A 13,077-nucleotide genomic window follows, 5' to 3' on the forward strand; every position below is an offset into this window, starting at 1 on the left:
GAAAGGAGCGAGTATCAGTGACTTTAGCTTTTTTCCTGGCAGAGAAATGGAGGAAACCTAAAGGTCAGAATATTTCCTTTATTTTCCTGTCCTTTGTCTAGCCCCAATAGTTCATGAGTGTCCCTCCAAAAAGACCCAGAGACTTTTTATCTTTTTCCATGATAATGTCTTGAACACTGAACTAGACCATAGTCTTTGGAGGGTAGGGAGGGCTAGCAATCTGAGCAAGACAATTCTTTGCAGTATGTAACCGCCACCAGTCCTGCATGATGCTAGCATCACTAGCCCCTCCCAGAAACACCAGTAGTATCCACCCCCTCAGTCACTGGGACAATAAAAACCATGACCCTGCATTTCCAAATGTCCCCTAGAGAGGAGGTACGAAGGGAGATGGTACCATTTCTTAATGGTCATGAAGCACCCTTAGAAAATAGCACTGGTCTCAAACAACGGGTTCCTGATAACCAGCTACTCAGGAAGGCTCCACTCTCCCTACTTTCTAAAAAGCAAACCTGGAGTTCGTAGTACTTGTCCTAAACCCTCAATAGTGACCAAATATTTCTTTCAGAAGCTATTCACCTGGTAGAGAGAATCAATAAACTTTATCCTAGAGAGGAACCTTCGCAGCTCCCCACGGCCAATTTTGGGGGTGGTCTCCTTTAGCTGGACCACTTGGCCCTCCATCATTGCCCACCGTAGACTAAGCTTGCTGACCACCAGGGGTGCTGGGTGGCCTTCGGAGCTTGGCCCTGTTGTCCTGGTAACATAAAAGGCATCTTTCCAGAGGTCATTGATTCCAACTGAGGAAGAACAAAAACAAGAGCAATTAACAAGGACAGAAAACTTCTGCTAACAGGAGAGGGGTTTGGTTCAGCAACTAGATTCATTCATTCATTTACTCATTCACTAATTCATTAAGAAGTTTACTGAGCACCTAATAAATGCAAGGCACTGAGCTAGACGGTGGTGCGTAGTGGTGAATGACTGGATGCTGGCGAAGCAGCACATCCTTCTCAGCCTTTATACCTTTCCTTCTCTAAAGCTGTTTCTAAGACAGCCCCAAATCAGGAAATGAGAAGATATGCCAACTGTGGTGACAATTCGGTAGAAAAGTAAGCACAACGAACTAGAAATTCTAAGAATTCCTAGATTGTCACTACATGTTCATATTAGCTATTGACCTAGCCAGTGTTTATTTTGCCTCATCTTTAAAATAGATGTTGTAATTTTTAGTCTCGATTCTTAATTACCATTATTTAATGTGCACTGAATAATATTTTATGCTAATATTGAAAAATAGCTCATTTAGATCCAATCATAGGATTCTGCAAGCTGATACCTCCCCCACCATGGCCCCCACCACAGGTGTGCTTGCAAGTTCCAGATCAGCTGTTCTTTCCAGCGTATCTCAATAAATCAGAGTCACGAGCACTAGCTTCAATTTCAAGGCAAATGAGTTTGTAAGGAGAGAGCAGCTCTTTGAATGGCAAGAGAACATGGAAAGAAGAAAAGAAAGAAAAGTGGCCAGTCTGGTCTCCCGACTCCTCCCCCAGCAGGAAGGGCAGATTGCCTGAGGCCAGCCTGAGGCAAGGAGTCTCTGAGGAGGCGAACATCAGACACATCCAGACCAGCAGTGGCAGTGGCTGAGTTTCCAGAACTTTGGTTTCTTTCCTGAATTAAGGATCCCTAATACATGATCCCAGTTTTGCTATATATTATTTAGATACAGATATAAAGTAGAATAATTCCAACATGTTAACAGTGGTGATAAGCGGTCAGATTAGCAATTTTTCTTTTTCCTTTTGATTTTTCTTCTGGCTCCAATTCCTATGCAATGGGCATGTTTACTTTTACTAGTCCAGAGAGAGTCTCCATTGATCCTAAACTAATGCCCCGAGGAAACACTATACCTCCATCATATCGCTCGCAGTTAATTCCAAGTCCTAAGCTCCTAGAGGGTGAAGAAACTAGTCTTACTTGTATTCCCAGCCCCTGGTGCAGTGCCTGGCGTATAGCTGATGCTCAATAAATGCCTGCTGAGTGAGTGGCTGCATCAATCATTACCACCTGAGAACCCTTTGGGAATGGAACACACTTTCCCCTCAGCTTTCAGCATATTGAGAGGCTGTGGGTCCTCACCGTGTGAGGGAGCTCCTCCCAGAGGGAGCACTCCAGCAATGGCCTCGGCCACCAGGGACACCAGGGAAAATGCTGAGAGCAGCTCAGTACACACCTCCTGCTGCAGCTTGAACGCACACATCCTTCCCTTGGTGGCACAGCGGTATCCTCGCACACAGCCAGCACATCCTCTCCCCTCATCTGTGTGCACAGACCCCCACCGTCACTGGGACTTACCCTCTGAAGCCGTCACTGTGCCTGTGGCATTGGCCAGATCCAGAAGAATCGAGGGGAATGCTGGATGCAGGAGGTAAAGGTGGTTAAGGCTGGGGGGCTCAGTTCCTGGGATGACATCCTGACAATGAGAAGCAAACAAGAAGAGCAAAGGTAACTCTACATTCCCACAAATGACGGTCCTCTGAGGAAAAAGGCAGAGGGGACAGTGGTGATTACTCACTCCTCTCAGATGCTAAGACTGATGTGTTTGAGGGAAACTCCCATACACAAGAGACATATTTCAAAGAGCTCAAAACACTGACTAATCACTAACTTCTTCAAACCACCATAGCTAGAAAATGCTTCTCCCTTATAAGAAAAAAAGAAAGAAGAAAGGAAATGTGCATGCCCCAGGAGAGAAGTTTAATGTAGGGACCTCCCAGTCTCCTGCCTACAGGAGTACTAGAATACTGGTTCATCCCCTGCAGTAGGTGGGGCTTTGTAAAGACAAAATCTATGTAGAAAAACACAGTGAGCCAAAGACATTTCCTCTCACTGGATATTAAAGCCAACAGCAAGTATCAAGCTAAAAAATCACAAAAATCTTATCAGTTCTCAACATAAACAGAACATTGACCAGACAGAAGCAAGTCATTAATTATAAAACAAAAAATCCAAGGCCTGAGTGTCAGTCTCCCAAGTCCCCACAGCAGAAGAAATGCACCTTGGAACTTCCTTTACCAGCAGGACTCTGTGCAGGGATGATATCTGGCACGTGTGTGTGCAGTTGTACACAGAAATATTGTGTACAGGTTAGTAAATGGCTGCTCTACTGAGCTCCTGAGTATCTTCCCTTCCCTGGGACCATCCTGGGGTTCCCCTACTGGAGGCAATGGAATCTCAAGGGATGAATGTCACCCCTGCTTCCTCCCACGTTGTTAGCATGGGAGGACGTTCACTAAGCGAGGAGCAACGTGGGCGGGAAGCTTGCAGCCGCTCTCCCGCCATGTGCCCACAAGGCAGAAGTCGGCCTTTTCCACACACCCTGAGGATCCCAGGCGTGATGGGACAGATCTCTGGCTCAGCTACCAAGACGAGAAAACAGCCAAATTTCTTCCTTGATGCCTACAGGATGGAGCCCAAATTCCTTAGCCTGGGAACGAAGGTCTTACATCATTTAACCCAAATCTGCCTTTTCTAGCCTTCTCCTACAGTTATTTACCTGCCCACCCCACTCTTCAAGAATGTCTAAGTATTGCCTAAGCACATGCTTCACTTTGTTCTAACCTCTGCCAATCTTATTTCCCCCTTTGACTGTCTAACCATCCTCTCTAGCCCATTTCCACATTTTAAAACACTTCTCGTCCTTGGGTCCCCAACCTGACTGCCACCTCTTTCATGAAAAGCTCCCTCATCACCCTAGACAAAATTAATATCACTCTCCTTTTGTGCCTCCGTCTAAACTTCCTATCTGTAGCTCTATTAGAGGATTTCTAACACGCCTTTGTCTTGTGGCCATTTATAGATGCTTACATTTGAGAGTCAGCTGGTCCCATATCAAATGAGGAAACCAGGAAGCTAAAATGTTAGATAAATTGCTCATGGTCACATGTGAGGGCATAGCAGAGCGAGGACTATAATCTAGATTTTAAGCAAATCTGATCCTCAAAATGAGGGAATACATTAGCATCTTCATCAATGGATAAACAGCATGTGGCTCAGAATCATGAAGTGACTTGTCCAAGAGCACACAGTGCATGAGTTCAGGACTCTTCTTCCTTCGGGCTCCCCCCATCATCCGAGGACCATCCATCTTCTCCTCCGGAGGGCCAGCACTGTTTCCGGTTCATCCTTAGGGCCCTACAGAGAACACGGGGCCTGGCACGTAGCAGGTGCTGGTCAAGATGTATTTAATTGAACTCAATCAGGGTGGATCTTACTGAAAACTCCCAGGCACCTGTCACAGGTGGCCCCCCACCTCATCAATCCATTAAAATATTGCAGGATGGTATTTAAGACTTTCTAAAATTTGCCTTCTATGTATCGGACCTTCTCTCCCATAATTCCCTGAGGTGAACTTTGAACTTCAGCCTAGTCAATGTCCTTCTCCACCTGCTGTGCCATCCCTGCCCCCTACACCTGTTTCTGCAGTCTCAGTTTATTCACCTCAAAGCCCAGCCTCCCTGCCCATTCCAGACCAGTCATAATTATTTCTCTTCAACAACCATAGCAAATATGGGAACCATCTGTGAATTTGGACCCAGTGTCTTGAGAAGACTTCTTCTCTTTTATCTAGCCTCCCACTGTCAGTAGCCGGTAGCCAGGGGCTGTTATCAGCCTTCACGTTGCTTGGCTGAAAGGCAAAGGCGGGGAGCACAGCTCAGGAGGAAGCAGGTTCCCGTTTTGCCCACTGTTTTGTTCTACCCATAACCACTCGGGAACGTGGCTGGTCTAATAATACCTCCAGACCGAATCAGCCCTGCAGGGCAGCTGCCATCTGACAAAGTGACAACGGGACCCTCCCAGGCTCACTCACGGAATTGGGAGATGCAGCTGACAGCCCTTCAGCCCAGAAGAGGAAGACAGACTTCTGGTCTGAAGTAACCGCTGAGGTGGTTGGTGTTTCCTTCATGTGACACGGAGCACTGTAACTCCAAGTAACAGAGCCAGAGTCCCCATCCACCACCACCATCTGCAGAAGAGAAGACAGTGAGTACGGCCCATCCTCAGAAAGGCAGAAGGCCAAGAAAACACACACACAAACAGAACCCCATAGACATTCAAATAATACATATACTAACAGGTTGAGCTTATTGTATGTGAACAAATTGGCTGTTCAGAGAGCATTACATGCCAACTAGGGACCGGGACTCAACTGTCTGCAGCCCTGGTTCCCATTCCGCAGAGTTTAAAGGACTGTAGAACTCTCGAGTGGGAATAAGTCTACCGCTCATTTTACGGATAAGAAAATGGAGGCTCAGAGACAGGAAGTGGCTGAGGCTGCTCCGTGTTTACAGACAGAGACAGCAGCCACTCTGAAGGGGTGGTGCTGAAACCAGGTGCCAAGAGCAGCACCTCATTTCCGCTCCTTCCCTCCCACGACCGCAGCACCCACTCGGGGAACAAGGACTCAGTGAACACTGTGTCCTATGCCCCATGCTAAAAGCTTTGTGTGTTTGACTCTACTGATATCATGGCATACACAGCTCAGCCCTAGGGTAGTCTCAAATTTAAAAGAGCATGGTCAAAACAGACAAAAAAATAAATGAGAAAATTCACTCCTTGCTTGTATCTCTCAAAGGATAATTAAGGGGACTGAATTCATAATCCCTGGCAGCACTTATATCTCCTTCTCACCCCAAATACCTCACACCTCACAGTTCTAGAGCCTCTCATTTGCCAAAATCCCCAAGAAGCTCCCCCGTGTACCTCCAGCCCCAGTGTCTTTCAGCTTCTCTCCTCAGTGTCTCTGTTCTTCAATAAGTGGAAGGACTGCATCTCTTTCGACAGTCACGTCCCTATTCTTCCACTCTCTCGGTCCCGCCCTTCTCTGCCCATGCTCAGACTCTGCCTCACAAAAGGTCTTGGAACCACCTGGACAGACAAACTCCTCTGAGCAAGCAGAGGGGGCAAACAGGCTAGAAGTTCAAGATTCTCTTTGGTAGGTAGTCTTGGGGAGACAAGAAGTCTAGAGACACTGCACTAAAAAATTTTATCCAGCCCCACACATTATTTCATTTAATTGCCACAATAACCCTATGAAGGTAGGCAGTATTATTACGCCTGTTTTATACATGCAGAAACTGTAGCTAGGTGAGATAATGTAATTTGACCGAGGTCACCAATAAGTAGTGGAGCCAGGATTAAAATCCAGGTCTGAACCCTCAGCATCTCAGCTCTTAACCAACCTATACACTATACCTTTCTCCCTTTATCCTGCTAGGAATGCCAATGAAAATTGCAGTCTCTATCTGAGTTTCCTTTGAAATACAATCAGACATTGCTTCTTTCCTGTCTAGCACTGCTGAAGACTCTCCGTGAAGTGACACTTGTATCATCGGCTCTGTCCTCTGCTCATGACCAATAACCCTCCTGCTTCCCATACCTCATCCAAATTCTGCAGCCTTGCTTTCAGGGCCCTCCATCAGCTGACTTCATTCTGATCTCTCTGGCGGAAACGCCCCTCAGCCCATCCTTATCTATCCATCCAGCAAACCTCTTCTCTGCTCTCATGATTCTGCACAACCAACCTCAACCAACATGAAGCATGTCTTGACTCCCTTCACTCTATCTGCTCCCCACATCCCCATCGCATGTGTGAACCTCCATTACAGCACTTACTACGATGGGGTAGAGCTGTGTGCGAACAGGCACCCCAATGACTAGGAGCTACACAAGACAGTGGCCTTATCTTCATTAACATTACGTATCCATAGACATCATCTGTACATCTAGCACAGAACTTGGCACACATCAGAGGTGATGATTAAGTGTTTGTTGAATTCGCTCTCAGGGAACAGTGTGCAATATATAAATACACATTTTACAGCAAAGATTCACCAAAAAGCTAGGTCAATTATAAAAAGAAATTTTAAAACTCTAATTCCGCCTGTAATGTTAAAGGAATGAAAATTGTCTATCCAATCATTATATCCTCACAATACGCAACCTCACGTAAAACCAGAAAGACCTATTCAGTGTCCTTGGAACAAGCCATACCATCCTGTGTCTGGGCCTCTGGTCTTGGTGTTCCCAACCTGGCATGCCTCTCCCTCCACCCCTCCTCACAGAAACACAATTCCACTTTCAAGGCCCTGCTCATCTTTCCCTCCTTCATTAAGTCCTCCATAACAACCCAGCCACCCCAGAATCCCACCTTCTCTGAAATCTTAGGAATATATGTATTGAAGTATTAAACTTATTTATACCTGCCTTTCCCCACCAAGACACTTCAGAAGGTTCCTACCGCCTAACTGTAAGTTAAGAATCCAGAAGAAGGAACTCCTGCACAGGAAGGAGGCTAGCTAGAAAAAGTGTCCAGTGCTATAGATTTCAACACTGAACTGTGAGTTTTCATTTTCTCCACTCAGCCAGACTTTGAGTTCTTTGAAGAAAGGGACCATATTTTAGGTTCATTTTTAATTTTTTTTTTTTTTTTTTTTTTTTTGCTGAGGAAGATTAGCCCTGAGCTAACATCTGTTGCCAATCTTCCTCATTTTTTGCTTGAAGAAGATTAGCCCTAAACTAATATCTGAGCCAGTCTTCCTCTACTTTATATGTGGGTCACCACCATAGCACGGCTAACATGGCTGGTATAGGTCTGCATCCAGGATCCGAACCTGTAAACCCCAGCTGATGAAGCAGAATGTGCCAAATTTAACCACTATGCCACGGGGCCAGCCCCTAGGTTCTTTTTATTTCTCACAACGCCTAGCACAGGGCTGGACCCAAAATATATACTTTATATATGTTTTGATTGATTTGAGTCCCAATGTTTTACCTTTCTCATCCCAACTCCATCCTCTATCTGCAGAAGGAAGTCTAATGTTTCATCGTCAGTGAAATACCCAGGAGTAGGCTGGCTGCAAGTGAGAACAAAGTAAGCAATCAACAGTGAATAAGAAAAATAGGAAAACCAGGATCTCCTTCCCTCCCTTGTCTAGCATTGGCTCCAGATATCAAGCAAGTGCTCTGGGCAATTTTTAACCGTGGGAAAGTGGATCACTACAGCAAACGTTACAAGGAGCACACTGCAAACCTGCGCAGGCCTTGAAGGCTCAGTGTCCAGTAAGGTGTGAGATTTTGCCCCCGAAGCAGGATGAGGCCATGTCTGGTGGTGATCAGGAGGTTGCTGGAGTTGGAGTCTGGTGCCTTCACCGTCTGGAGTAGCTCAACACCATCACTGAATTAAACAAGACCCCAACAGTTAGTCTCTGGCTTGGATAGGATTCCTGACCCACTTACTTTGGCTTTTTCTCTCAGTGTACATGTTTGTATATACTCTTGAATTCATTTCCCACCATCATCTTATCAAGTGAGGCACTCTGTCATTCCAGTTGAATCTCATTTTCTTGACCTTTAGAAACCAAGATCCCCAGAAAATTCACTCAAGTTCAAAAGGAAACCCCAGGAGAAATGCCACAGAGCCACATCTCTCATGTTTGATACTCTGGGGAAGAAAACAGAGCCAAGGAGAACGGCAGGGAAGGCAGACGGAGATCTGGACAGGAGCTTGAAACTGTCACTAAGCCTGGACAGTAACTCATGGTAGACCCTTCATTGAACTATTTCCTTCTCTGTACAACTGGGACCATTCTATTTAATATCTGCCAAATTCACTGAAATAATATTAGATTGCCTAAGAAAATGCTAGAAAATGATTTGAAACTTCTGGTAGAAAAGAATGAAGACAATTATTACTCAGGACTGGAGTTAAATGAGTAAAATCCACTGCATACGACAAACGACATGCTTTTAGTTAAGAAATAAACAAGAATAAAAAATAAGATTTCATGGATGCTATCCTTGCTTCTGCCAAAATGATTCTTCAACTAAGAGAAAAATACAGGAGAACAGTAGGGCAGACACTTCTGCAGAGTTTTACAAACAATTATTTTTAAAAAGTCTATCTCCCTACCTGAAGGTTCCCCAGCTTCACCCTGCCCCACCCTGACCCAGAACCCTAGACAAATACTTGTCCTTGCACACTACGTGCAAGGTGATCACATGCCATGGTCACCAACACATAGATATCAACACATTACGTTACCAAGAGAAGAAAATTCCTCACTCACATTAACCAGATCAGAAGATGGCATATTAAGGCTAGCACTGTTTCCCCCAAACCTCTGCCCACACATTCACCAGCCCAACCAAACTTAGAGACTCCACGGCACCTGAGATCTCAGGAATTCTCACTGTGATGAGGTCAAACACCTGCCCCACCTGTAAATGTCAATGAGCTCAGACAGGTTGACGGATCTTCGCTTCTCCCATTCTGGCTCTTCTATCTGCAGAGAGGGTGGCGAGCTGTCTCGATTCTGGGCCTGAACAAAGATGTCCCTCAGGGCGACAGCTTGGATATTTCCTAGCACCACAGGAAGAACCAAGATCGAGAAGTTGAATTTAATAGAACTCTCCCAGGGTGAGGATCTGAGTAAGAGACACAGAGCCTGATCAGATGCATCTAATATAGTCCGCCCAGACTGCTCCAACATGGAGTGAATGGGGAAGTGATTAAGTGGATGCTGGACAAAGAGTCCTCTCTTTGGAGAAGGCAGCAGGTAAAGCAATAGGTGGGAGAGAGTGAGAGGCTCCTGCAGCAGGAGGTGACGAGAGGGCCGGTGTCAGCAATTCCTGAGCCTCTACCCTGTCTCACACAGGAGGCCTAATCACAGACCCCAATGGGGAACAGCAGCAAAAACAAGCCTTGCTTCTCACCAAAGCCAAACAGGATGTAGACAGCCCCGCTGGCGGTGATGTAAGCCTGAGGACCAATCAGATTCCCCACTCCCACGATGTTGTACTTCACAGGTCGGCCCACTGGACGCCCCGTTCGGCCAGACACCAGCAGAAAGCACAGATCTAGCTGAAGAAGTGAAAGAAGGGGGTCAAATCAATAGAAGCCCTATCTTTTCCTAATCGAACAGTTTTTCCAGATAGTCACTGCTTCCTCATTAGCTAAAGGTTCAGAAACACGTCCCAAAGTTGGAAAGCACAAAGCCAAACCTGCTTCACTTAGTTCCCTGGAAGTAAGAAAGTGAGGCAAAGGTCCCACTTCCTTGTTAGATTCATGCAAAGGGCATCTTGATGGCAGCTTGGGCAACTTTTCTGAAACACAGCTGTTGCTGATGAACAGTCACCTGAGGCACAGAATTCTAGCTTAGAGCTAAATATAGGACAGCTGACCCCCGGGCCTCTACTCTCATACCTAGAAATCCCCAGTAATATTTGGTCCCAAGGAGACCAATGCAGGCAGTGCTCTCCCATCACAGCATCCATGTCTGGCCTCACCACTATCAACCTTATTCAACCTTATTCTCAAGCAGAGATCGGCAAACGTATTCTGTGAAGGGCCAGATGGTAAATAGTTTAGGTTTTGTAGGCCAGATGGTTTCTGTAGTAACTACTCTATTCTGCCACTATAGCATGAAAGCAGCCATAGATGATACATAAATGAAATAGGCATGACTGTGTCCCAATAAAACTTTATTTACAAAAACAAGCAGTGGGCCAAATCTGGCCTACAGGCCATAGTTGCCAACTCCTGCTCTAGAAGATTTTCTTTTGGGAATAGAGTCGCCAGTTGGGAAATATAAGGACTGTACTAATATCTTGACTTCAGGAAAGATTTTGATAAAATTTATCATTATGAATTCTTATGGATAAGATAAAGAGATGTGGTTTTCAGTGTACCCAGAGAAAGAGTCCATGCCAATCCAGAAGGGGGTTTTTAGTGGAATGTCACAGCACTCTGCTATTATCCCATTCCTATAATCATTCTTATCAAAGACTAGAATGAATAGAACTCAAGCTTTTCACAAAGCTGAGAGAGAGAACTAATATGCTGTATGACAAACTCAAAATTCAAAAATGTCTTAGGCTAGAGGATGGATCAAAATCTGGAAGAAGAAATTGGGCCATTAACTAATTGATTAATTAAAAGATGTGGGTGTTTTAACTGATTATAAGCAAAAACTGAATCTTAGAAAGGCTATCATAATCTTTGGCTGCATTTATAGAAATACAGAGTCTATATGAAAAGAAGTAACAATTTCCTTATGTTGATATAACTGGTTAAATTACAAATAAAATAGAGTTTTCAGATATGGGTACCACATTTTAAAAGGGATATGGACAGGGGCCGGCCCCGTGGCTTGGCGGTTAAGTGCGCGTGCTCCACTGCTGGCGGCCCGGGTTCGGATCCCGGGCGCACACTGACGCACCGCTTCTCCGGCCATGCTGGGGCCGCGTCCCACATGCAGCAACTAGAAGGATATGCAGCTTATGGCATACAACTGTCTACTGGGACTTTGGGGGGAAAAATAAATAAATAAATAAAATCTTTAAAAATAAATAAATAAAAGGGATATGGACAAACTGGAGGACAAAGGCAAAGAAATCAAGAAAGAGAGGGGTCTGGCCTTCATGTTGCATGAGGAACGGTATGAGGAATTGGGGATATTTAGCCTTGAGAGCAGCAGGCTTGGAGGGACCAGGCTAACGGCTAAAGGGCTTTCATGTAGAAAGAGGATTAGATTCATTCAGAGTAGCTCTATTGGGCTGAGGCTGGCACAATGAATGGAAGCTATGAGAAAGCAGATTTCTCACCAATATGACAGAATTTTCTAGAGCTGACCAAAAATGAAATGAAGTGTCTCACAAATTAGTGATATTCCCATCAGCCTGAGCACTCAAGGAGTGTGTGGGTGCCAATGTGTCTGGAATACTGTATCAGAGATTATTGCATGGTGTGAAAGGGTTACCACATGGCTCTTGAGGTCCCTTCCCACTAATGTTCTAGACCAGATAAGTTCTCTAACCCCAAACCAGGTCTAGTTCTCCCAGGCCCACCTCACTCTTAACCCAGAGCTAAGAATGCAATCACTCTAAGTCATAGACCTAAGATGTTTCATTCCTTGTGAAGAGAGCGCCTACCATATCTGTAGCTCAGAGTAAACAGGTTCCTCAGGTCCAAAGATGTATAAACATAAAGCTACTGCTCTAAACCATCGCTTCTCCAAGATTCTTCTAGTACTGTCTATCACTTTTCAGGCAGAATGGAGACTATTCCATATCTGTACACTATTGCGTAAATGAGCAAATTCTATAAGGCAAGTTGGGTGATACACTTTTTTTTTGTTTTTTGGTAGAGACAAAAAAAAAGACACAGAGTAGAAGTCAGCAAGAAGCCAATTCTTCTTATAGAGGCCTCCTCCCTACAGAGGGTCCCTAAAGGCCTGAGCTTCTATCCCATCAACCACTGCTGCCTAAGAAGAAGCCAGCTGGGGTATTAAGACTAAGATTTTTAAAAGTGTTCAGGATACATAAACTTGTTCAGTATCTTGCTATGTCTGTGCTAACCATAATTCCATTAAAAAGAAACTGCCCACACTTTCTACTTTGGGATCTTCGGAGAATCACTCCCTGATGGATGTAATCATTGAAATTTTCCCTAGACCTCGGTCTCTTTATTCACAGTGACTGGGATAAAAAAGATTATGTGGGGCCGGCCCGGTGGCGCAAGCGGTTAAGTGCGCGCGCTCCGCTGCAGCGGCCCGGGGTTCGCTGGTTCGGATCCCGGGCGGGCACCGACGCACTGCTTGGCAAGCCATGCTGTGGCGGCGTCCCATATAAAGTGGAGGAAGATGGGCACAGATGTTAGCCCAGGGCCGTCTTCCTCAGCAAAAAAAGAGGAGGATTGGCGGATGTTAGCACAGGGCTGATCTCCTCACCAAAAAAAAAAAAAAAAAGAAAAAGATTATGTGAGTGAAATCACATGATTTGTCTCTCTCTGTTTGACTTATTTCGCTCAGCATAATACCCTCGAGGCCCATCCATGTTGTCACAAGTCTATACAGAAGTCAAAATACAATGATGTACACCTGAAATTTATATAATGTTAAAAACCAATGTTACCTCAATAAAAAAAAAATTATGCGTGGGGCCGGCCCAGTGGCGCAAGCGGTTAAGTGCGTGCACTCTGCTGCGGCGGCCCGGAGTTTGCAGATTCAGATCCCAGGC

The 13,077-nt window shown here is 45.3% G+C and overlaps 1 protein-coding gene across 2 annotated transcripts in view; it reads right to left on the bottom strand.

Annotated features, from left to right (window-relative positions):
* The window catches only part of FAM234B (family with sequence similarity 234 member B), a 35,091-nt gene that overhangs the window by 2,491 nt on the left and 19,523 nt on the right, over positions 1-13,077 (bottom strand). The window contains exons 6-12 of one of the 2 annotated variants that reach the window (XM_014791337.2): positions 9,775-9,922; positions 9,280-9,421; positions 8,093-8,236; positions 7,835-7,916; positions 4,871-5,026; positions 2,356-2,473; positions 580-800 (exon numbers count right to left, since the gene is read on the bottom strand). In XM_014791337.2, the coding sequence (XP_014646823.2) occupies positions 580-800; positions 2,356-2,473; positions 4,871-5,026; positions 7,835-7,916; positions 8,093-8,236; positions 9,280-9,421; positions 9,775-9,922 (1,011 nt within the window). Of the gene's footprint in view, positions 1-2; positions 801-2,355; positions 2,474-4,870; positions 5,027-7,834; positions 7,917-8,092; positions 8,237-9,279; positions 9,422-9,774; positions 9,923-13,077 lie in introns of those variants that run through there. The other variant, XM_004435501.3, reaches the window with a different exon arrangement.

This window comes from Ceratotherium simum, chromosome 17 (genome assembly GCF_057802395.1).
Source record: "Ceratotherium simum simum isolate JZ-2026a chromosome 17, ASM5780239v1, whole genome shotgun sequence".
Classification (NCBI taxonomy): Eukaryota; Metazoa; Chordata; class Mammalia; order Perissodactyla; family Rhinocerotidae; genus Ceratotherium; species Ceratotherium simum.